Consider the following 25,291-nt stretch of genomic DNA (forward strand, 5'->3'; position numbering starts at 1 on the left):
CTATCTCCAGCTTTCCTGCCACCTTCATCCTTGCCTCCCTTCCTGCAGATTGTGGACAGTAGTTCCTCAGCCTGCACCCTGGATTCCTTCTTCCCCTTCCTAACTCCATGGGACTAGCCCCAAGACTGTGGCTTCAAGGACCACCAGCCCCTTACTCTTCAAGCCCTGACTGTGGAGTTGGTAGATGCCTCTGATCCTCAGTATTCTCTCTGGCGATGTTCCACAGCTCCTCCTTCCTGGGAGCTGGCTCCATAACTTGATTTTCCCCAAACGTGTTGTAATCCCTGCTGCCCCTTAGCCACCCAGGGTCTTGTGTGGGTATGAGTGTAGAGGATGGGGGTATGCCAGGCCTGGGCCGTCCTGGGCAGGCCCGCTGGACCCTGATGCTACTCCTATCCACTGCCATGTATGGTGCCCATGCCCCATTACTGGCACTGTGCCATGTGGACGGCCGAGTGCCCTTCCGGCCCTCCTCAGCTGTGCTGCTGACTGAGCTGACCAAGCTACTGTTATGCACCTTCTCCCTTCTGGTAGGCTGGCAAGCATGGCCCCAGGGGGCCCCACCCTGGCGCCAGGCTGCTCCCTTTGCACTATCAGCCCTGCTCTATGGCGCTAACAACAACCTGGTGATCTATCTTCAGCGTTACATGGACCCCAGCACCTACCAGGTGCTGAGTAATCTCAAGATTGGAAGCACAGCTCTGCTCTACTGCCTCTGCCTCCGGCACCGCCTCTCTGTGCGTCAGGGGTTAGCGCTGCTGCTGCTGATGGCTGCGGGGGCCTGCTATGCAGCAGGCGGCCTTCAAGTTCCCGGGAACACCCTTCCCAGTCCCCCTCCAGCAGCTGCTGCCAGCCCCATGCCCCTGCATATCACTCCGCTAGGCCTGCTGCTCCTCATCCTGTACTGCCTCATCTCAGGCTTGTCTTCAGTGTACACAGAGCTGCTCATGAAGCGACAGCGGCTGCCCCTGGCACTTCAGAACCTCTTCCTCTACACTTTTGGTGTGCTTCTGAATCTAGGTCTGCATGCTGGCGGCGGCCCCGGCCCAGGCCTCCTGGAAGGTTTCTCAGGATGGGCAGCACTCGTGGTGCTGAGCCAGGCACTAAATGGACTGCTCATGTCCGCTGTCTTGAAGCATGGCAGCAGCATCACACGCCTCTTTGTGGTGTCCTGCTCACTGGTGGTCAACGCCGTGCTCTCAGCAGTCCTGCTACGGCTGCAGCTCACAGCCGCCTTCTTCCTGGCCACATTGCTCATTGGCCTGGCCATGCGCCTGTACTATGGCAGCCGCTAGTCCCTGACAACTTCCACGCTGATTCCAGACTCTGTAGATTGGGCGCCACCACCAGATCCTCCTCCCAGGCTTTCCTCCCCCTCCCATCAGCAGCCCTGTAACAAGTGCCTTGTGAGAAAAGCTGGAGAAGTGAGAGCAGCCAGGTTATTCTCTGGAGATCGGTGGATGAAGGGTTACCCCTAGGAGATGTGAAAAGTGGATTTGGTTAAGGAAATGCTTACCATCCCCCATCCCCAACCAAGTTCTTCCAGACTGAAGAATTAAGGTAACATCAATACCTAGGCCTGAGAAATGACCCCATCCTTGTTGGGCAGCTCCCTGCCTTGTCCTGCATGAACAGAGTTGATGAAAGTGGGGTGTGGGCAACAAGTGGCTCTCCTTGCCTACTTTAGTCACCCAGCAGAGCCACTGGAGCTGGCTAGTCCAGCCCAGCCATGGTGCATGACTCTTCCATAAGGGATCCTCACCCTTCCACTTTCATGCAAGAAGGCCCAGTTGCCACAGATTATACAACCATTACCCCAGCCACTCTGACAGTCTCCCCCAGTTCCAGCAATGCCTAGAGACATGCTCCCTGCGCTTTCTACAGTGCTGCTCCCCACACCTAGCCTTTGTTCTGGAAACCCCAGAGAGGGCTGGCTGGGCTTGACTCATCTCAGGGAATGTAGCCCCTGGGCCCTGGCTTAAGCTGACACTCCTGACCTCTCTTCACCCTGAGGGCCATCTTGAAGCCTGCTACCCACTCTGAGGCTCTTAGGAGGTACCATGCTTCCCACTCTGGGGCCTGCCCCTGCCTAGCAGTCTCCCAGCTCCCAACAGCCTGGGGAAGCTCTGCACAGAGTGACCTGAGACCGGGTACAGGAAACCTGTAGCTCAATCAGTGTCTCTAACTGCATAAGCAATAAGGTCTTAATAAAGTCTTCTAGGCTGTAGGGTGGTTCCTACAACCACAGCCATGATTGTCTTGTGTCTTCTGTCTGCACAACTCCCCTCAAACAATTTTGTTCCTCTGGGGTCCTGAGTATCTTAATTCTGGGGTAACTTTCAGACTAAGAAAAAATTGTTTTCTCCAAGCTGTTGCCAGTGGCATTATTTCCTGTGAGAGTTCCATGGAACTGAGACATTTCCCTGTCACAGAGCTTTTGAAATTTCCCTGGAGCACAAAACTTGGGCCCAGGGGAATTCGGAGGGAGTCTGGAACAGCAGGTGCTGGGCCGAGCAGGACAAACTAGACTCTAGGCCAGAAAACTCTTAAGAAAGCCGATGTGGTTTTGGTTTTCATTTCCTCTGGTTCCCTTACAGTTTCTGCCTGTCGTCTGTCTTAAAATCATGGCCAGGGGAATGTCAGGCCCTGATTCTATGATAGAATATGTGGTAAGTTTCTAAAAAAAACAAAGGCGGGGGGTGGGGTGGCCCTAGGCCTATCTCAGACCTATTAAAGCAGAATCAGGGAGTAGTGTTTGGGAATCTTTTTTTTCTTTCTCTTAAGCTCCCTAGGTGGTTCTGATGCACACAGAAGCTTGTAAGCCACTACTGTGTAGTGTAGAACTATGGACAGACTTGAATTTGAATTCTGGATCTTCCACTTAGCTGACTGTTCTTGGGCAGTTATTTAACCTCTCCTAGCTTTAGTTGCCTTATCCCTGAAATAAGGATCAAATGGTACCTACTATATGTGGTAGCTGGAGAGGCTAAATAAAATAATATTAGGCACTTAGTAAGGACTGGAACAATGAGACATGGTTTGTGTTATTAATTATCCATAATAAGGATCAGCTTGGTTTTGTCTCACCTTTCTCTCCCTTCTAGGACCCTCCAGAATAAGGAGACAGGAAACTTCCTCTAAAGGGTTCCTGATCAGGTTTCTCCCCAGGACAGGTCCAGCGTGACTACCCCCAGCCTAGTCTGCACCCTGCCGAAGCTGCTGGTTCTCAGCTTGGAGCTCCTGATTCTGTGTGGCCAGGTTGATGGTTTCTTCCAGGATGCCCACCAGCAGGCTGCAGTGATGATGCTCTGTGGTCATGGCCCGCTCCTCCCACTGGCCCTGCCAGGCTTGGAATACCTGTGCCCAGATTCAGAGATGCCTGTCACTCAGCCAGCCTTGGAGCCAGCTCAAGGCCTACCCTCCATCCCCACTGACCCGCAGCACATGGTGTGTCTGAGCTCGGGTGGCCTGCACATGCAGGTCATAGAGGGCTGCCAGGTCCTGCTGTGCCATGTCCCACTCTTCCTGAAGGGCCTCCAGCTGGAATCTCAGCACCATCTGTTCCTACTGCCATCTCTGCCTCTCCTCGCAGGCCTTCAGTGATAACACATACTCTTTGTTGAGTGCTACCTGTGTGCCAGGCTCTGTGCTAAATACTTAAGGTGTATTATTTTATCCAATAACAACCATATGTGGCATTGCTGTCTTACAGATTGGCAACAGTGGATCAGAGAAGTGACCTAACTTGCCCAAATTATCATGGCTAGTAAAGGTCAGAGCTGACATGGCACATGCCTTTCAGTGGTTTGCAGCTCTCCTTGGGGTAAAGTCCAAAGCCAGAGCTGTGGCACACACTTGTCTCTTTAGCCTCGCTTCTGACTATGCACCTGTTCAGCTCCAGCCAGATTGGAGAATTTGCAGTTCCCAGACCCACTTTGCCATTGTTTCCCTCTGAACCTTTGCTTATACTGTTTTGTCTTCTCTGAGAACATGTCCCCACTCCACCACTCCCCCATTAGTTACTGATGAACAGTAACTTCCCTTGTTAAGCTCAGTGTCCAGTGAATTCCCCTGGCTGATTTCTGCCTGTCCTTTAAGGCTCAACTTAGATTCCATCTCCTCTGATCCACTCCAGCCTGGGTCAGATATGCCTTTTTGGTCCCACATGCCCCTAGCTCCCCCATCCCATCACTTAGCACTGAGAATTACCTCATCTATCCCTGACAAGGCTGGGAGGGCCATGAGAGAGGGTATGAACGATTTTGACTGATGATGGATCCCAGCCCCTAGCACAGTGCCTGGACCAATTAGAGCCTCAAGTCCCCTATTTGACCCTCCTTACCTCCTCTTCAGCCACCAGGCCTTTGACCTGGTCATCTGCCACCTCCTCCTTCTGTCCCAAATGCTTCAGCTTCTCTCGAATCCAAATTTGGTGCTGCTCCCTCAGTCTCTGCCTCTGGGCCTGGGCCAAGAAGAACTGCCGGGCCACATCTGGTGCTTGCTGGGCTCAGTCAGAAGTCCATGTGTGTGCACAGATTTAGGACCAGAGCCCAACTTTTCCAATAGAACCTCATCACCAGGGCTGCTCCCAGAACAACATCCAGGACTCAACTAGCCTGGAAGAGCTTGTAGCCTGGGCAGAGACTCAGGAGGCCATGGTGGGGAGAGGAAGGTAGTGGCTCTGCCAAGAGGTGCCATAGTGCCTCTAAGGATCCTATACCCTTAATCCAATAAATAGGAAAACAGTCCCTCCCCATGCCCCTGTCTTAGGGGTCTAGTCACCCTCAGGTCCTTTATTTGTCAACAACTTCGTATTTCTCCCTGATATTGGGGCAGGGTAAGCAGGGGCACATTAGCTGGGGCTCTGCAGCTCTTCACTCCCCCTACAGCTTCTAGTCATTCCTGGGGTACATGAGGTATTACCTGTTCCTTAGGGTGCCTGAAAGGATTCTTTTGGTGGAGCCCACGCCTTAGAGTTGCCATTCTTTCTGCCACTAGAGGAAAATGTAATTAATCACACCAAAGGCAGGGAAGACCTCCCACTCCCAGCTCATCCCCAAGTCCCAGACCCATCTTAGGGCTCTCCCTCGAGGCATGGGCTCTGGCTTACTGGTGACTCTATCACCTGCTGAGAAGATATTAGAAGTGACCGTTCCACACCTTTCCTCCCAGGACAGTGTAGGTTAAGATCAGGCCTTGGAAATCAGATAGATCAGGGTCCCAGCCCCTCCTCTTCTTAGCTGAATGACCTCGAGCAGGTGACTGGCCTAGTCTCCATGTGCTTCTCTATCAAATTGAGCTGATAAAAGTTGTGGAGAGAATGAAATGAAGTACTGCACCAAAAGCACTGAGCAGTAAGGCACTTGCTCAATAAATAGGAGCTACCATGCCTGATTCCCAAGCCCCAAGGCTGTAAAAACAAGTTGTAAGCAATTATGAAAAAAAAAGAGAAAGGCCAGGAGAGGCTGGACAGGGACAGGGTTTCAACCACCCTGTGATAAATCATGGAAGACGAGAAAGGCCATGCAGCCTAAGGGGATGAAAGAGCACTAGATTAGGAGTCTAAGGACTTGAGTGTGATTATACTTCTGCTGCTCCTGATTACGCCTGTGACCCCAGGCTCACAGGTCTCACATCTTTTCTTTTCTTTTCTTTTTCTTTTTCTTTTTTATGAGAGAGTCTCGCTGTGTCACCCAGGCTGGAGTGCAGTGGTGCAATCTCAGCTCACTTCAGCCTGCGCCTCCCGGGTTCAAGTGATTATCCCACCTCAGCCTCCTGGGTAGCTGGGACTACAGGCATGCGCCACCATGCCTGGCTAATTTTTGTATTTTTGAGTAGAGACGAGGTTTCACCATGTTGGCCAGGCTGGTCTCGAACTCCTGGCCTTAGGTGATCTGATCATCTCAGCCTCCCCAAGTGTTGGGATTACAGGCGTTTGAGCCACTGCGCCCGGCCCTCTCACATCTTTTCTTTTCTTTTTTTTCCTTTTTGCGATGGAGTTTCACTCTTGTTGCCCAGGCTGGAGTCCAATGGCATGATCTCGGCTCACTGCAACCTCTGCCTCCCGGGTTCAAGTGATCCTTCTGCCTCAGCCGCCCGAGTAGCTGGGACTACAAGCGTGCGCCGCCACACCAGGCTAATTTTTGTATTTTTAGTAGAGACGGGGTTTCTGCATGTTGGCCAGGCTGGTCTTGAACTCCTGACCTCAGGTGATCTGCCCACCTCGGGCTCCCAAATTGCTGGGATTACAGACATGAGCCACCGCGCTCAGCCTCACATCTTTTCTTTACGCCTCAGTTTGCTCACCTGAAAAGGGCACAGTGTTCTTTCCTGCTTAACATACTTTCGTGGCTCACCTGTGACCTTTAAGACAAAGTCCAAACATCTCTGTTTTACAAAACCCTGTGTGACCTGGCCCCTGCTGTCCTCTCCAGTCCTTCTCTCCTGACTCTTCTTCAAGTTCTATTCTCCAATAAGTTGAGCTACTTGCACTCCCTCAGGGGAACCAAGCACTTTCTTGCCTCTTTCCTGATTACGCCTGTGACCCCAGGCTCACAGGTCTCACATCTTTTCTTTTCTTTTTCTTTTTCTTTTTTATGACAGAGTCTCGCTGTGTCACCCAGGCTGGAGTGCAGTGGTGCAATCTCAGCTCACTTCAGCCTGCGCCTCCTGTCTTTGCCTGTCATTCTGTCTGCCTTCAGGTTCTTCACTCATCTTTGTTGACCTCCTTCAGGAATCACTTCCTCCATGAAGTCTTCCATCCCTCTCTTGCCAAGGCTAACTTAGATGCCCCACAGAACTCTGTGTTTATAAGCCTTTCAGAGCGCCGATTATGGTGGTGCAATTGTTTCTTCCCAGGAGATTATAAACTCCATGAGGGCAGGGAATTCCCAGGGCCTATGTGGCACCGGACCCAGCACACAGTGGGTGGTCAATAAGTGTTTGGGAATCAATAAGTCAGTGAATGAATGGAGGTCTTCCTCAAAGTGCTTTGGAAAGAGGACAAGAAGGCAGACATAAATGTGGCTCCCAAAAGGGTGAATGCAAAGACATACCTGTGGTTCTGGAAGCCTCATCACCTCAGCTCTGGCTCCTTGGAGCATCTGGCTTCTTGGGTGCTGGCTCCACGCTTTTACAACCTGTGGAGAGAGGGTTCAAGGTGGGTACTGGCCATGGCTAGCCCAGGTGCCCTCAGGCTTCGCCTTGCTCACCTCTAGCTCCCGCAGTGCCCTTCCCAGCTGGCTTAGCTCACTGTCCGTCAGGGTGTCCTCAAGGAGGCCTAAACGCAGGGGCCTCAGGCCGGCCCAGCGGGCCCGAGCCGCTTCTACTGCATTCCACAGGGTGGGCCTCACCTGTTTCACCTGCATCCTCCTTCCTGAGGCCCCCAACAGAGCAGCCTGGAGCAAACTGAGGGAGTTACCTAGTAAAGGGACACTCCAAGTGAATTACTCCTTCCTGTGGACTCCAAAGTACGCTGCTTGTGATACTTTTACTTTTTATTAGTAGTACTATTCATAAAAATATCTAACCCCCACTAGGCTTTCACATATGCTTCATGGCACTTCACTAAGGCTGTTCATGGATTGCCTCTTTTTATCCACACAACACTCCAATCAGGCAGAAGCTCTAATCTATCCTGCCTCCCCCGACATTTTCCAGATGAGGCAATGGAAGCTCAAAGAGGTCAAGCAACTTCTTGGCAAGTGGCAGAGCCTAAACTCAAGCCCATGCCCTTCAACATGATACCAAACTGGCCTGAAGATAAACACATCTGGCCCTCACTGCTTTATCCTTGTGGGTGTGAACTGCTCTAACCTATCTTCCTCATTCCAAGGGACCTCCCACAGGGGAGGTCTGGGAACTTGCTAGCCGAATGAATGTGTGTTTGTTGATTTTGGAGACAAGGGCCAGGCATTTTTTTACTCTTTTATTATGGAAAATTTCAAACATATACAAAGTATAGGAAATCCTCTCTACCTGTCACCTAGCTTTGACAGTTATCAACTCATGCCATTTCTGTTTGATCAATACCCCCACCTCGACCTCCCCCAAATCCCTGACATCATAACATTTCAGAGGCTTGATTTTTTTTTCTTTTTTTCCACCAGCATCTACATTAAGGACACAGAGGCTTTGTTTTTTTATTTTTTGTTTTTTTGAGATGGAGTCTCACTCTGTCGCCCAGGCTAGAGTGCAGTAGCACGACCTTGGCTCACTGCAACCTCTGCCTCCCAGGTTCAAGCAGTTCTCGTGCCTCAGCCTCCCAAGTAGCTGGGACTACAGGTGCCTGCCACCATGCCCAGCTAATTTTTGTATTTTTAGTAGAGATGGGGTTTCACCATGTTGGCCAGGCTAGTCTCGAACTCCTGACCTCAGGTGATCTGTCCACCTCAGCCTCCCAAAATGCTGGGATTGCAGGCATGAGCCACCGCACCCAGCTGAGGCTTGATTTTTAATGGGTGTATGAAAATAGGAGACTCCCTTCTCTTCTCTTATCCTCTCTCTCCTCATTTATAAATTGGGCCTCCTTCTCTTTCCTTATTTGTAAATTACATCTGCCTCATGGGGTTGTGGTAAGAATCAAAGGCATTGTGCAAAAATGCTTGGTAAGTGGTTTAAGGCCTCTGAAGGGTGAGGGGTTACTTTCACTATTGACCTTACTTTGCCTCTCCAGTCTCTGTCAGCCTAGGCACTCTGGAGCCCTCTTGGAGCGTCAGACGCTGTCTCTGGGCTGGGGTTGGGGCTGAGGCTGGTTGGGTGATGGGTGAGGCAGGCCTAAGGACAGATCTCAGAGCTTCCCAAAGAACTCCACACTCCCTCCCTGGCCACCTTGGGGGTCCAGGCCAAGAAGTAGGCCACTGTAGTTGTTTCCTTCCAAGAGCCGTGAGACAATCCAGGGCAAAGAGCCCTCCGCCTCCTCACCAACAACTTCACCAGCCAACACCGCAGCAGGGGGCAGTCTCTGCAAGAGAGAGAGGAAGAAAGGCAATGTCCACTGGTGGATGGGGAAAGAAACTGGACAGAGTTACACTCTGATGGAAAGGGCAACTATTTCCAGAAACTTTTGTGTATCACCAGACAGATTTGAAACATTGTACAGATCTTTATTTTATTACTATTATTTTTTAAATTACAAAAGTAATACATTCTCCACAGGCATGGTGGCTCACACCTGTAATCCCAGCACTTTGGGAGGCCAAGGCTGGCGAATCACTTGAGGTCAGGAGTTCGAGACCAGCCTGGCTGACATGGTGAAACCCCGTCTCTATTAAAAATACAAAAATTAGCCAGGTGTAGTAGCACACGGCTGTAATCCCAGCTACTAGGGAGGCTGAGGCAGGAGAATTGCTTGAACCCAGAGAGCAGAGGTTTCAGTGAGCCAAGATCACACCACTGCCCTCCAGCCTGGGCAACAAAGTGAGAGTGTGTCTCAAAAACAAAAAAAAATTTTTTAAAAAGAAGTAATAGATTCTCATGGTAAAAAGTTTAAATAGTGTACCTGACAAGTGACTTGTACCCAGAATATATAAAGAGCTCTTACAACTCAATAATAAAAAGACAACTCAATTTTAAAATGGGCAAAAGAAGATGACATCAGTGAAAATGGCAGAGTAGGGAACTCCAAGAGTCCATTCATCCCCAGAAACACCTAGCAAAAATGGCCAGAAACAACCTTATTTTAACCTGAAAGATAGAGGTTTACAGCAACCAATGCTTAACCAGGAGAAAGGCAACTTAAATATGGTAAGAGATCTCTGTGGTGTTTTAACTTACCCTAGCTCCAACCCCTCCCCAGCACAGGGCTAATCTTGAAGAAAGCAGCCCAAATTTCTGGTGGGGGTTCCTGGTTAGGGAGGGAGCAGAGAAGATCTTGATCCCAATGAATTGTGTTTATCTTTTTTGATTGTCTGCAGTTTCCCCCGAAGAACTGATGAAAGGGAATTCTCTTTGCTTCACCAATCTCAGAACTCTCTCAAGGCAGAGCAGCTATACAGAGGATGTTCCCTGAAAACTGCTAAAGAACAAAAGAACAAGGAACTGCTGCCAGAAGCAAAAATAACAGGTGAGGCAAACAACTGACACCCTGAAAGACTGGGAAAAGTTTGGAAGTGGTATTTTTGGGAGAATAAGGGCTTCAAAAAGTTCCCATGTGTACTAGAGAGAGCAGAAAGTACACCCAGGATAGGACTCATGTGCAGAAAAGGCCCAGTAAGACAGTAAGCTTTCATCTCTGTCTGGTCTTTGGGCTCAGCACAAGCAGGAAGTGAAGGCTAAAACAGAGCTGTAAATTGCCTGGCTAAGCTTAGGAGTGACTCCACACAGAGCCAATCTGCAAAGACCTAGAAAATTCTTTCTTTTTCTTTTTTACTTCCTTCCTTCCTTTGTTTTCTTTTTCATATTCTTCTTTATTCTTTTTGCTTCTTTTTTTATTTGTTTCTTTCTTCTTCCTTTTAAAAAACAAAACAAAACTTTTTTTTTGGTCACAGGCATTTAAGGAATTCTATGTTAGGTCACTGGCTAACTACTAAAATAACAAAATGAAGTCTTCAGTGAATACAAAGAATACAGTCTTCAAAAAAAAAAAAAAAAAAAAACCGCACAAAGATAAAGAAAGAATCTTGAAAACAGCAAGAGAGAAGCAGCTTATTATGTGCAATGGATCTTCAATAAGACTAAAAACAGACTTATCCCCAGAAACCATGGGATAACATAAAGTTGGCCCTTTATATCCAGAGGCTCTGCATCTGTGGATTCAAGCAAGCATGAATCAAAAATATTTGGGAGAAAAATGGTTTTGTCTGTACTGAGCATTTACAGACTTTTTCTTGTCATGATTTCCTAAACAATACAGTATAATAATTTACATAACATTTACATTGTATTAGGAATTATAAGTAATCTAGAGATGATTTAAAGTATGTGGGAGGATGTACATAGGTTATGTGCAAATACTATAACTTTTTTTTTAGTTTTATTAGTTTTTTGTGTGTGTGTTGTTGTTGTTGTTGTTTTCCTTTTTAGATGGAGTCTCGCTCCATCACCCAGGCTGGAGTGTAGTGGCGTGATCTCAGTTCACTGCAACCTCCACCTCCAGGGTTCAAGCAATTTTCCTGCCTTGGCCTCCCCAGTAGCTGGGATTACAGGCACCTGCCACCATGCGCAGCTTATTTTTATATTTTTAGTAGATACGGGGTTTCACCATGTTGGCCAGGCTGGTCTCGAACTCCTGACCTCAGGTGATCCACCCGCTTTGGCCTCCCAAAGTGCTGGGATTACAGGCGTGAGCCACCGTGCCAGGCTAATTTTTGTATTTTTAGTAGAGACAGGGTTTCACCATGTTTGCCAGGCTGGTCTCAAATTCCTGACCCCAAGTGATCCACCCTTATTGGCCTCCCAAAGTGCTGGGATTACAGGTGTTAGCCACCATGCCCAGCTATTTTTATTAGTATTTTTTTAGACACAGTTTTGCTCTGTTACCCAGGCTGGAGTGCAGTCTTGTGATCATGGCTCACTGAAGCCTTGACCTCCTGGACTGAAACTATCGCTTCAGCCCCTCAAGTAGCTATTAATATTTTTTTTACAGTCTTTTTTAATTTTTATTTTTTTGTAGTGACAAGATCTCACTATGTTGCCCAGCCTAGTCTCAAACTCCTGGGCTCAAGCAATCCTTCTGCTTTGGCCTCCCAAAGGCTGGAATTACAGGCATGAGCCACTGTGCCTGGCTCAAACCATTTTATATAAGACACTTGAACATCTGTGAATGTTGATATCTGCTGGGGGGTCCTGGAACCAATCCCCAGAAAGATACAAAGAAACAATGGTATTTAAAGTGCTTTAAAAAATCCTGCCAATCAAGAATTATATATCTGGCAAAATTATCCTTCAAAAATGAAGGCAAAATTATGACACTTCTAGATAAATCAAAGCTGAAGTAATTCATTGTTAGTAGACTTGCCTTACCAAAAATGCTAAAGGGAGTCCATTAGCCTGAAATGAAAGGACACTAGACAGTAACTTGAAGCCATATAAAGAAATAAGGAACAATAATAAGGTAACTACATGTGTAAATATAAAAGCCCATAATATTGCATTTTTGGTTTGTAACTCCTCTTTTTTGCCTATATGATTTAAAAAACAAATGCATAAAACAATAATTGTAAACCTATGATAATGGGCACACAATGTATACAGATATAATTTGTGACATTAGCAACATAATGGGAAAAGATGCAGATGTACGGGGTAAAATCTTTATAGATATTGAAGCTAAATTGGTATTAATTCAAGCTAGATTGCTATGTGGTTTTTGTTTTGTCTTTTTTTGTTTGTTTGTTTGTTTTTAGATGAGGTCTCACTATATTGCCCAGGCTGGTTTCAAACCCCTGGGTTCAAAAGATCCTTCTGCCTCAGCCTCCTGAGTAGCTGGGATTACAGGTGCATACCCTTGTGCCTGGTGAGATTGTTTTAAATTTAAGATATTAGCTGGGCCAGGTGGCTCACGACTGTAATCCCAGCACTTTGGGAGGCTGAGGCAGGCAGATCACGAGGTCAAGAGATCAAGACCTCCTGGCCAACATGGTGAAACCCCATCGCTACTAAAAAAGACAAAAATTAGCTGCGCCTGTAGTCCCAGCTACTCTGGAGGCTGAGGCAGGAGAATCACTTGAACCCGGGAGGCAGAGGTTGCAGTGAGCCGAGATCATGCCACTGCGCTCCAGCCTGGAGACAGAGCGAGACTCTGTCTCAAAATAAATAAATAAATAAATAAATAAAATACATTTAAGATATTAATTGTAATCTCCAAGATGGCCGCAAGGAAAATAAGTGGGTTTTTTTTGTTTTGTCTTGCTTTTTTAGACAGGGTATCACTCTGTCACCCAGGCTAGAGTGCAGTGGCACGATCATGGCTCACTGCAGCCTCAACTTTCCAGACTCCAGTGATCCTCCCACTTCAGCCTCCTGAGTAGCTAGGACCACAGGCCTGCACCACCATGCCTGGCCAATAGAAAAATAACCTTTAAAAATATGGAAAAACCCCTGTTCACTTTGCCAAATGGATTTGTGTCTTTATTGCTCATTAATTGGGGCAAAGGAAATATACTTTTAAAACTCAGGCAAACTGAGTGTTTGTCTTGTATCCTGTCAGAGGAAAGAAATTGAAAAAGAATAAAAAGGAAAAAAAATCAAAAAGGTAATGCGAAAAAAATCAACACAGCACATTGCAAAAAATCAATTAAATACAAAAGGCAATATTAGAAGAATTAAGAAACAAAAATATATAGCCAAAGAGCAAGATGGCAGGAGTAAGTGTTTGTTATCAGTGATTACTTTAAAGGTAAATGGAATAAACTCCCCAACTAAATAACAGAGTTTGGAAGAATAGTTTTTTTTTTTTTGGTTGGAAGAATAGATTAAAAAAAAAAAACCCATAATTTATCTATGTGTTGTCTACAAGAGACTCATTTTATTTTCCTTATTTTTTTTAAGAGACAGGGTCTCACTCTGTTGTTGCCTAGGCTGGAGTACAGTGATATGATCATGGCTCACTGCAGCCTCAACCTCCCAGGCTCAAGTTATCCTCCTGCCTCAGCCTCCAAGTAGCTGGAACTACAAGCGTGTGCCACCATACCTAGTTATTTTCATTTTTTTGTAGCTATGGGATCTTACTATGTTGCCTAGTCTGGTTTCAAACTTCTAAATTCAGGTGACTCTTCCACCTTGGCCTCCGAAAGTGTTGGGATTACAGGCATGAGCTGCCGTGTCCAGCCAAGACCCACTTTAGATCCAAAGACACAAATAGGTTAAAAGTAAGAAGATGGAAAAAGATATTAAAGAGTCTGTGGTGGCTCTATAAATATCACACCAGATAGACTGTAAGTCAAAAATTGTTACAAGAGACAAAGAAGTATATTATATATTCATGAAAGGTTCAATTCATCAAAAAGATAAAACAAATATAAACATGTATGCACCTGACAATAGACCAAATATGTGAAGCAAAAATGGACAGAAATGAAGGGAGAAATAGATAGTTCTACAGTAATAGTTGGAGACTTCAATACTCTACTTTCTTTTCTTTTCTTTTTCTTTTTCTTTTTTTGATATAAGATCTCACTATATTGCCCAGGCTGGTCTTGAACTCCTAGGCTCAAGCAATCCTCCTGCCTCAGCTTCCTGAGTAGTTGGGATTACAGGTGCATGCCACTACATCCAGCTTCCCCAGTTTCAGCACTAAGTAGAACAAGTAGACGAATGATCAATAAGGAAGTAGAGGACTTAAGTAACACTAAACAATTTAGACCTAAGAGACATGTTTAGAACACTCAATCCCAAAATAACAGAGTACACATTCTTCTCAAGTGCTTGGAACATTCTCCAAGGTAGACCATATGCTAGGCCACAAAGCAAGTGTCAATCATATTTAAAAGTTAAAATCACACAAAGTATCTTCTCTAGCCATAGTGGAATAAACTAAAAATGAGTAACAGAAGAGAAACTGGAAAATTCACAAATACGTAGAAATTAAACCACCAATGGGTCAGAAGAGAAATCACGCAGAGAATTAGAAAATACTTTCAGAGGAATGAAAACAAAAACACAACATATCAATAATTATGTGATGAAGCAAAAGTAGTGCTCAGAGAGAAATTTGTAAGTGTAAACACCTACATGAAAAAGGAAGCTCTGAAACCAATAATTTAACTGGACACCTCAAGGAACTAGAAAAAGAGAAAAATAAACCCAAAGCTAATAGACGAAAGAAAAGAATAAAGATCCAAACAGAGATAAATGAAAACGAGAACAGAAAATAATAGAAAATCAATGAAACCAAAGTTGATTCCTTGAAAAAAAATTTTTAAATGAACAAGAGTGGTAGCTATGGAGCTGCTGGAGGAGAAAGAAATGCAGCTGCATGGTTAAAACAAATATTTGGAGATCATCCCATTCCACAGTATGAGGTGAACCCACGGACCACAGAGATTTTACATCACCTTTCAGAACCCAGCAGGGTCCGGGACAGGGATGTCTACCTGGTAATAGAGGACTTGAAGCAGAAAGCAAGTGAATATGAGTCAGAAGCCTATAGTATCTTCAAGACCTTCTCATGGATAGTGTGAATTTTTCCCCTGCCAATTTCTCTAGCACTGGTTCCAGGTATCTGAATGCATTGGTTGACAGTGCAGTGGCCCTTGAAAAAAAGGATACCTCACTAGCTAGTTTAATCCTTGCAGTGAATGATTTGACCTCTGATCTCTTTCGTACCAAATCCAAAGGTGAAGAAATCAAGATCGAACTGGAAAAACTTAAAAAAAATCTAACTGCAACTTAATATTAGAAAAATGTCTACAAGAGGATCTCAAGAAAGCAGAGTTGGATCTGTCTACAGAAAGGGCCGAAGTTGATAATCGTCATCAGAACATGGACTTTCTAAAAGCAAAGTCAGAGGAATTCAGATTTGGAATCAAGGCTGCAGAGAAGCAACTTTCAGCCAGAGGCATGGATGCTTCTCTGGCTCATCAGTCCCTAGTAGCACTGTCAGAGAAACTGGCAAAATTAAAACAACAGACTATACCTTTGAAGAAAAAATTTGAGTCCTATTTAGACTTAACGCTGAATTCCCCTCTTGCTCAAGTGAAAATTGAAGAAGCAAAGTGAGAATTAGATAGCATTGAAGCTGAACTTACAAGGAGAGTAGACATGATGGAACTGTGACAAGAGCCAAATAAACATCCTTTTCCCTAACAAAGTAAATTGAATAGGACTTTATAGAGTTCTTTTTCCTCTTGACATTTCTTAATAACAAAATTTTCTGTTTGTAGATTATAGAATGTCATAATTAATAGAATATGGTTTCTTACTGTGTATTGCATTTTTGTCCCCAAATACATAGTTTTCATATTAAAAAGGCTTTTCTCTTTTTTTTTTTTTTTTTTTTTTTAGTTGGAGTCTCGCTCTGTTGCCAGGCTGGACTGCAGTGGTGCGATCTTGGCTCACTGCAACATCCAACTCCCTGGTTCAAGCGATTCTCCTGCCTCAGCCTCCCGAGTAGCTAGAATTACAACCATGCCACCACGCCCAGCTGATTTTTGTATTTTTGGTAGAGATGGGGTTTCACCATGTTGACTAGGCTGGTCTCAATCTCCTGACCTTGTTATCCACCCACCTTGGCCTCCCAAAGTGCTGGGATTACAGATATGAGCCACTGTGTCCAGCCAAAAAGGCTTTTCTCTTTTAAAAAATTTTAAAATGGACAAACCTTTAGCTAGATTGACTAAGAAAGACAGAAGATTCATATTACTAACATTAGAAATGAAAGTGAAGACATTGCTACCAACCTTACAGAAATAAAAAGGATTACAAGAGAATGCCACAAACAATTATATACCAACAAATTAGAGAACTTAGATGAAATGGACAAATTCCTAGAAACACACAAATGATCAAAACTGATTCCAGAAGAAATAGAAATTCCAAATAGACCTATACCAGGTAGAGAGATTGAATCAGGCCGGGTGCAGTGGCTCACGCATGTAATCACACTTTGGGAGACTGAGGTGGGTGGATCATGAGGTCAGGAGTTTGAGACCAGCCTGACCAACATGGTGAAACCCCAACTCTACTAAAAAAAAATACAAAAATTAGACAGTCGTGGTGGTGTGCACCTGTAATCCCAGCTACTCAGGAGGCTGAGGCAGGAGAATTGCTTGAACAATGGCGGCGGAGGTTGCAGTGAGCTGAGATCATGCCACTGCATTCCAGCCGGGGTGACAGAGTGAGACTCCATCTCAAAAAAAAAAAAAAAAAAGCGAGATTGAATCAGTAATAAAAAACCTCCCAACAAAGAAAAACCCAGGACCAAATGGCTTCACTGGTGAATTCTAGCAAACAATTGAAGAATAAGTAACACCAATTCCTCTCGCACTGCTCCAAAAAATGGAATAAGAAGGAAGACTTCCTAACTCATCCTATGAGACCAACATTACCCCAGTATCAAAACCAACGACAACACAAGAAAATAAAATTACACACCAATATTCTTTTGAATGTAGACTAAAAAGCTCTCAATAAAATACTAGCCAATGGAATCCACTGAGTATTAGAAGAATTATACATCATGACCAACTGAGATTTATCCCAGGAATGCAAGGGTAGTTCAACATGAAAATAAATCAATATATAATATACCACATTAACAGAATGAAGAAAAAATCTGATGATCATTTCAACTGATGCAGAAAAGCCTTTGACAATATCCAACATCCTTTCATGAGAAAAATACTCAACAAAATAGGAATAGAAGGGAAATTTCATAACATGATTAAGGGCATATATAGAAAAACCCACAGCCAATATCACAAGCAATGGTGAAAGACTAAAATCTTCCCCCTCAGATCAAGAACAATATAAGTATGACTACTATCACCACTGCCATTCAACCTTGTATTAAAAGTTCTAGCCAGAACAATCAGGCAAGAAAAAGAAACAAAATTATTGAAATAGGAGAGGAAGAAATAAAACTATCTCAATTTGCAAATGATATAATTTTATATACAGAACATCCTAAAAAATCCACATCTAAAAAGAACTATTAGAACTAATAATCAAATTCAGTAAAGTTGCAGAATACAAAATCAACACGCAAAAATCAGTTGTATAGCCGGGCATGGTGACTCACACCTGTAATCCCAGCACTTTGGGAGGCCGAGGCAGGTGGTTCACGAGGTCAGGAGTTCAATACCAGCCTGGCCAAGATGGTGAAACCTCGTCTCTACTAAAAATACAAAAAAAATTAGCCAGGAGTGGTGGCAGGCACCTGTAATCCCAGCTACTCAGGAGGCTGAGGCAGAGAATTGCTTGAACCCAGGAGGCGGAGGTTGCAGTGAGCCGAGATCATGCCACTGCATTCCAGCCTGGGCGACAGAGCAAGACTCAGTCTCAAAAAAAAAAAAAAAAAAAAAATCAGTTGTATTTCTTTTTTCTGTTTTTTGAGATAGGGTCTAGCTATGTCACCAAGGCTGGTATGCAGTGATGTGATCAAGGCTCACTGCAGCCTAGACCTCCCATGTCAGCCTATTGAGTAGATGGGAGTACAGGCATGCACCATCATGCCCAACTAATTTTTTTATTTTTTTGTAGAGATGAGGTCTCACTATATTGCCCAGGTTGGTCTCAAACTTCTAGGCTCAAGCGATCCTCCCGGCATGGCCTCCCAAAGTGCTGGGATTGCAGGCATGAGCCACAGTGCCCAGCTGAAAATACTTACTTTCCATACACTAGAAATGAACAGTCCAAAAAGGAATTTTTTTTTTTTTTTGAGATGAAGTCTCACTCTGTTGCCCAGGCTGGAGTGCAGTGGTGGGATCTCAGATCACTGCAACCTCCACCTCCTGAGTTCAAGTGATTCTCCTGCCTCAGCTTCCCAAGTAGCTGGGACTACAGGCACCTGCCACCACCCCCGGCTAATTTTTTATTTTTAGTAGAGACGGGGTTTCACCATGTTGGCCAGGCTTGTCTCGAACTCCTGACCCCAGGTGATCCACCCACCTCAGCTTCCCAAAGTGCTGGGATTACAGGTGTGAGCCACTGCTCCTGGCCAGGAAATTTTTTAAATTCCACTTATAATAACATAAAAATAATAAAATACTAAGAAATAAATTTAACCAAGGCGGTGTAAATCTTATACCCTGAAAACTGCAAAACACTGCTGTAATAAAGAGAAACTAAATATATGAAAAAACAGCCTGTGCTCATTGTTCATGAATTGGAAGACTTCATATCATGAAGATGACCATATTCCCCAACAAATCTAGAGATTCAATACAATGCCTATCAAAATCCCAATGGCCTTTTTTTTTTTTTGAAATGGAAAAGCCAAATCCTAAAATTCCTATGGAATTGCAAGGAGCCCTGAATAGCCAAAACAACGTTGAAAAGAAGAACAAAGTTGAGGGCCAGGTGTGGTGGCTCATGCCTGTAATCCCAGCACTTTGGGAGGCCAAGGCAGGCAGATCACGAGGTCAGAAGTTCGAGACCAGCCTGACCAACATGGTGAAACCCCATCTCTACTAAAAATACAAAAATTAGCCGGGAGCGGTGGCGTGCGCTTGTAATCCCAGCTACTCAGGAGGCTGAGGCAGGAGAATACTTGAACCCAGGAGGCAGAGGTTGCAGTGAGCCCAGATCACGCCACTGCACTCCAGCCTGGGCAAACAGAGCAAGACTCTATCTCAAAAAAAAATAAAGAAAAGAAAATAACAAAGTTGAAGGACTTACACTTTTCCATTTCAAAGCTTACTATGAAGCTACAGTAAATAATATAGTGTCAGGCTGGGCCCAGTGGTTCACCCCTATAATCCCAACACTTTGGAAGGCCAAGATGGGAGGCTAGCTTGAGCCCAAGAATTTGAGACCAGCCTGGGCAAAGTAACGAGCCCTTATTTCTACAAAAAAAATTTTTTTTTTAATTAGCTAGGTGTGGTGGTGTGCACCTGTAGTCCCAGATACTTGGGAGGCTAAGGCAGGAGGGTCACTTGAGCCTGAGAGGTCGAGGCTGCAGTGAGCCTTGACTGCATCACTGCATTCCAGCCTGGGTGACAGAGGGAGACCCTGTCTATAAAACAAAATTAAATTAAGTTAAATTAAATTAAAACAGTATGGTATTGCCATGAGGATACCCTTTGACAAGAACTGACACTTTTTCATGATTAAAAAACATTCAAGAATGTAGAAATAAAAGAGAAGTTTCACAATATGATAAAGGCTATATAAATCAATGTAATATAATTGAGTGTCTTGACATAAATCCATATATATGTGGCCAACTGATTTTTGACAAGAGTGCCAGGACCAGTCAATTGGAAATAATAGTCTCTAGCAAATGGTGCTGGGAGAACTGGATAGAATGAAGTTGGACCATTACTCCATACTAATACAAAAAATTAACTCAAAATGGATCAATGACCTAAATGTAAGAGACAAAGCTATAAAACTATTAGAAGAAAACCTAGGGGTGAATCTTCCTGACCTTGGATTTTGCAATGGTTGCTTAGGTATAACACCGAAAGCACGAGCAACAAAAGGAAAAACAGATAAATTGGGCTTCATAAAAATTTTAAAGTTTAATGTATCAAAGGACACTATCAAAAAAGTAAAAAGATAGCCAGGCGTGGTGGCAGGCACCTGTAATCCCAGCTATTTGGGAGGTTGAGGCAGGAGAATTTCTTGAACCCAAGAGGCGGAGGTTGCCAATCACGCCATTGCACTGCAGCCTGGACAACAAGAGCAAAACTCCATCTTAAAAAAAGAAAGAAAGAAAGAAAGTGAAAAGATAACCTACAAAACAGAAGAAAATGTTTGCAAATCACATAGCTGATAAGAGTGTAGTATACAGAATATATAAAGAACTCATAACACACAAGAAAGACACAAATAACCCAATTTAAAAATGGGTGAAGGATTTGAATAGATGTTTCTCCAAAGAAGATCTAGAGATGGCCAACAACCACACGAATAGATGCTCAATATAGTTAGTCATTAGGGAAATGCAAAACAAATAAAAATGAGATGCCACTTCAAAACCACTAGGTTGGCCATAGTCGAAAACATGGAAAATAACAAATGTTGGTAATTGTGGAGAAGTTGGAACCATCGTACATTGCTGGAGGAAATACAAAATGGTGCAGTGCTGTAGAAAGCAGTGTGGTAGTTCCTCAGAAGTTAAACACAGACTTACCATATCCATATGACCCAGCTATTCCACTCCTAGGTAAATACCCAAAATAATTGAAAAGATGTATTCAAACAAATACTTGTACATGAATGTTCGTAGCAGCACTATTCACAATAGCCAAATGATGGAACTAGATAGTTCCACAACATCGTGAATGTACTAGGAGTCACTAAATTGTACATTATAAAATGGCTAATGGTTAATTTTATATTATGTGAACTTTACCTCAATAAAGACAAACATACAAACAACTTTTAAAACAGTTACCATATGACCCAGCAATACCACTTCTTGGTATATGTCTGAGATAATTGAAAACATATGTCCAAATAAAAACTTACATGTGAATGTTCATAGCAACATTATTTAAAATAGCCAAAAGTGTAGCTAGGCATAGTGGCTCATGCCTGTAATCCCAGTGACTTGGGAATCTGAGATGGGAGGATCACTTGAGGCCAGGAGTTTGAGACTAGCCTGGGCAACAAAGTGAGACTACGTCTCTAATAAAGGGAGAAAGAAAGAAAAGAAAAGATGGCCAGGTATGGTGGCTCACGCCTGTAATCCCAGCACTTTGGGAGGCTGAGGCAGGCGGATCATTTGAGGTCAGGAGTTCGAGACCAGCCTGGCCAACAATGAAACTCCATCTCTACTAAAAATACAAAAATTAGCTGGGTGTGATGGTGGGTGCCTGTAATCCCAGCTACTTGAGAGGCTGAGGCAGGAAAATCACTTGAACCTGGGAGGCAGAGGTTGCAGTGAGCCGAGATCACGCCATTGCACTCCAGCTTGGGTGACAGAGCAAGACTCCATCTCAAAAAAAAAAAAAAAGAAAGAAAAGAAAAAAAATATATAGTAGTCAAAAGTGGAAACAATCCAAATGCCCATCAATGGATGAATGGATAAACAAAATGCGGTATATCCATATAATGGAATATTATTTGTCAATAAAAAAGAATAAAATTCTGATTCACACAAGTGGATAAACCTTGAAAATATTATCCTAAGTGAAAGAAGCCAGACAGGAAGACCACATATTGTATGGTTCCATTTACATGAAAAGCCCAGAGTAGCAAATCTACACAGACAGAAAATAGATTAGTGATTGCCTTGGGCCAGAGTGGGTGGCAGGATGAGGAATGCTTGCAAATGGAAACGGGTTTCCTTTCTAAGGTGATGAAATGTTCTAAAATTAGATAGTGCTGATCAGTGCACAACGTTGTGAATATACCAAAAAACCACTGAATTGTACATTTCAAAAGAGTGAACTTTAGGGTGTGTAAATTATATGTTAATAAAGCTGTTTTTATTTTTAAAAAAAGAAGCATACATGATAAAAGAAAGAAAAGACTTTATAATAGTTGGGAATTTAGGGTACATTTTCCCCTTCTTTTCTGTTTTACTGCAATTTGTTTTCAGGCACTTCTGAATTTGGCAACATTTCCATGATATTACAAATATGCAAGCTGGTTCCAAATAACGATTTCCTATCATTACTTCATATTTTCATAACTTTAGAGCACTGAGTAAAGGATGTAAAATGGGGCCTGAAGATATGATTTTTTGGGAATTTCCCCATCTTGGCTTTGAACATTTAGGTTCTTTCCAAGTTTTCAATCTGATAGATCAGAAGAGATATAAGTAGCTGAAAAGGAATTAGTAATGTAAAAATAAAAAAGTGGTAAAAAAAAAAATCTGAAAAATCAGACAAAAATGCTTGAAGACGCTATTTGCAAAACTGTTCCTGGTGTATCAATCTGTGATTTCTTACCCAAAGTAAGGTTTTTCTTTGCTATTATTTTACTATCATTTATTGGAGTCTTTTTTTTTTTTTTTTTTTTTGAGACGGGAGTCTCACTGTCTTCCAGGCTGGAGTGCAGTGGTGCGATCTCAGCTCACTGCAAGCTCCACCTCCCGGGTTCACGCCATTCTCCTGCCTCAGCCTCCCGAGTAGCTGGGACTACAGGCGCCCGCCAACACGCCCGGCTAATTTTTTGTATTTTTAGTAGAGACGGGGTTTCACCGTGTTAGCCAGGATGGTCTCGATCTCCTGACCTCGTGATCCGCCCGCCTCGGCCTCCCAAAGTGCTGGGATTACAGGCTTGAGCCACCGCGCCCGGCCATTTATTGGAGTCTTGAAGGGCCTAAAGTATATACATTATTCCTTCTAACAGCAGCATTCCCTTCTAATTTGCGGGTGTGTTGGCCAGGATTTACTTAGAAAGGAAGAACCAGTGTTTTTCATATATATCCAAATTTGTTAAAGGAAATGGCTTACAAGATTGTGGGTGCTGGCTAAGCAAGTCCAGGATCAGGAAGATCATGAGCACAGACCACAACTATTGTCTATGGGCAGTCAGGAGGGCAGAGAATGAGCAGAATGGAACTCCGCAGGCACAAGTACAGCAGATGCCACTGCCCATGGATGGAATTTCTTTTCTGTTTCAGGGAAGCTTCAGCTTTTAAGGTCTTTTTAGGCTTTTGCTTTTAAAGCTTTTCAACTGATTGAATTGGGCTCACCCAGATCTTTCAGGATACTCTTAATATCCATCACATCTGCAAAATACCTTCACAGCAGCACCTAGCTTAAATAACTAGGGACTGTCACTGAGCCAAGTTGACAAGTACACACACACACACACACACACCATCACAGTGGGCTTACCATAAATTTCTTCACCAGTTTCCCATAACTGGGCATTTGGTTTACATTCTTGTTGTTGCTGCTGTTGTTTTTATAGACTTGTTTAACATTATACTTACAGAAGCTTCTGTGGGGATTTTTTAGTTTACGGATAAGGACATCAGGACCATTAGTTACAGTAAACTGCCTAAGCTGTTCTCTTATGCTGTGTACCATTAAGAACAAAAGAAATTTTGCTCTTTTTCTGAATTGTTGTCACAGATGGGACATGCTCTGCGGAAGCTTAGGGACATCTAAGCTACTTTAATGTACTTTCACTTAAGTCATTTAAAGATGGACAGAGGTGCTGAGAACTAAGTAAATATGACAGTAAGAAGTGGGAATGGCAGGGCCTTAGGTGCCTACCTGCAGACTAGAGTGCTCTGTAGGGCCAGGCTGTGCCCCAAGCACATCTGGGGTGTATGGCCGGTGTCTGATACACATCTCAGAACACAGAGTGGAACAGAACAGAATCAAAAAGCTGCTTCACCTTCAGCAACAATACATGTCAGTGTTGCTTTTCCATAGGAATAAAAAGTGATGAATCTAAAATTACATGATATTTTGCTGTAAATAGCAGCTATTTTTATTAAGGTTATCTGCTAATAATAGAATGAAGACAAAATACATTTAACCTTTGCATTAAAAAAAAGTCCCTGGTGAACTTACCAACATATGAAAAAAAAAACCAGTGGCTGGAAATATTTATTTATTTATTTATACATTTATTCATTTATTTATTTATTTATTTATTTATATTTTTTGAGACTCACTCTGTCACCCAGGCTGTAGTGCAGTGGTGTGATCATGGCTTATTGCAGCCTCAATCTCCTGGGCTCAAGCCATCCTCCCACCTCAGCTTCCTGAGTAGCTGGGACTACAGATGTGCGCCACCATGCCTGACAAATTTTTTTTTGGTATTTTTTGTAGAGAGGGGGTTTTGGCAGATTGCCCAGGCTGGGAAATATTTATTTTTATTTATTGGTTTCACTAACTCTCTATCCGGTTTCATTTGACCACATCATCTGCCAGCAACGGGGCTTAACTTGTGTTCTGGGATGCTCTTATTATGAGGTTGAGGAGAGGAGAGACTTTGATGCTATCTTGGGCCTTTCCATCTGTAATTCAGCTCCCCACCTCACCTTTCAATGCAGTCAGAAGGCCCCCTCAGACTTATGGGGCTCCTGGGAGCTGTAGGATCCGTAGAGCCCCTCGCCACACACGCTGGGTCCCGGGCCCCTCAGGAGGGTCAGGCCCTGGGCAGGACACGGTGAGAGTGAGCAGACAGCAGGCCCTGTAGAGGAAAGGGTGGACTCAGGCCAAATGTCTAGCGGGGATAGGGTGACGGATACTCTCTGTCCTCACCTGCCTTCACCTGCGGTGGCCTGCAACTACAGCTCTGAGGCAGCTTTTGAGTCAGACACCTCCACTTCAGTGGCATCTTCTACCACCCTGGAGGAAGCAGAGGCTGAGCTCAGTTCCGAAGCACCAGGATTCTGTCCAGCCCCCCAGAACCTCTATGTGGGGAGCCCTTGGAGGTCCCCATAGCGTGTAACATCCCTAAACGTTTCTCATCCTCATGATTTTATTTTCCCTCCTGTGAACAGGGTAGTTGAGATCACTCCCATTTTACAGATGGAGAAACTGAAGTCCTGCTCAGTGAGATGCTCAAAATCACCCAGTGTGACAATGACTGAGTCAGGACATGGGGCTGGGGAATAGAGTAGAGGTGGTTTAAGTTGAAGAGGTGTAAATGGGGTGAGGGGAGTGAGAGGGATGGGCACATGAGATTAAGGAAGAGGGTGGGAGGGGATCCTGAGAGCAGCCCCTGACCCTGTAAGCATGACCCCAAGCTCAGAGCTTTCTTCCCCTGGGATGGC

The 25,291-nt window shown here is 44.2% G+C and overlaps 2 protein-coding genes, 1 non-coding gene and 1 pseudogene across 3 annotated transcripts in view; all 4 read left to right on the plus strand.

Annotated features, from left to right (window-relative positions):
- The first annotated feature begins 297 nt into the window (after window positions 1-297).
- On the plus strand, window positions 298-2,252 carry LOC131380637 (probable UDP-sugar transporter protein SLC35A4). Its single transcript, XM_058439919.1, has one exon. It carries the CDS (start codon window positions 321-323, stop codon window positions 1,293-1,295), a length of 975 nt encoding a protein of 324 aa, XP_058295902.1. The 5' UTR covers window positions 298-320; the 3' UTR covers window positions 1,296-2,252.
- A 7,665-nt stretch (window positions 2,253-9,917) lies between these two features.
- Window positions 9,918-25,291, plus strand: part of TMCO6 (transmembrane and coiled-coil domains 6) — a 54,755-nt gene continuing 39,381 nt past the window's right edge. Inside the window, exon 1 of the mRNA XM_058439915.1 lies at window positions 9,918-10,063. The gene's annotated coding sequence lies outside the window, so the exon portion shown is untranslated. The remainder of the gene's footprint in view (window positions 10,064-25,291) is intronic.
- LOC116472088 (small nucleolar RNA SNORA27) lies at window positions 13,033-13,158 on the plus strand. The gene has a single exon (XR_004248997.1). It is a non-coding gene; the product is annotated as a small nucleolar RNA SNORA27 (small nucleolar RNA).
- LOC116470626 (HAUS augmin-like complex subunit 1) lies at window positions 14,862-15,798 on the plus strand (annotated as a pseudogene).

This window comes from Hylobates moloch, unplaced genomic scaffold (genome assembly GCF_009828535.3).
Source record: "Hylobates moloch isolate HMO894 unplaced genomic scaffold, HMol_V3 SCAFFOLD_6, whole genome shotgun sequence".
NCBI classification, from domain to species: domain Eukaryota; kingdom Metazoa; phylum Chordata; class Mammalia; order Primates; family Hylobatidae; genus Hylobates; species Hylobates moloch.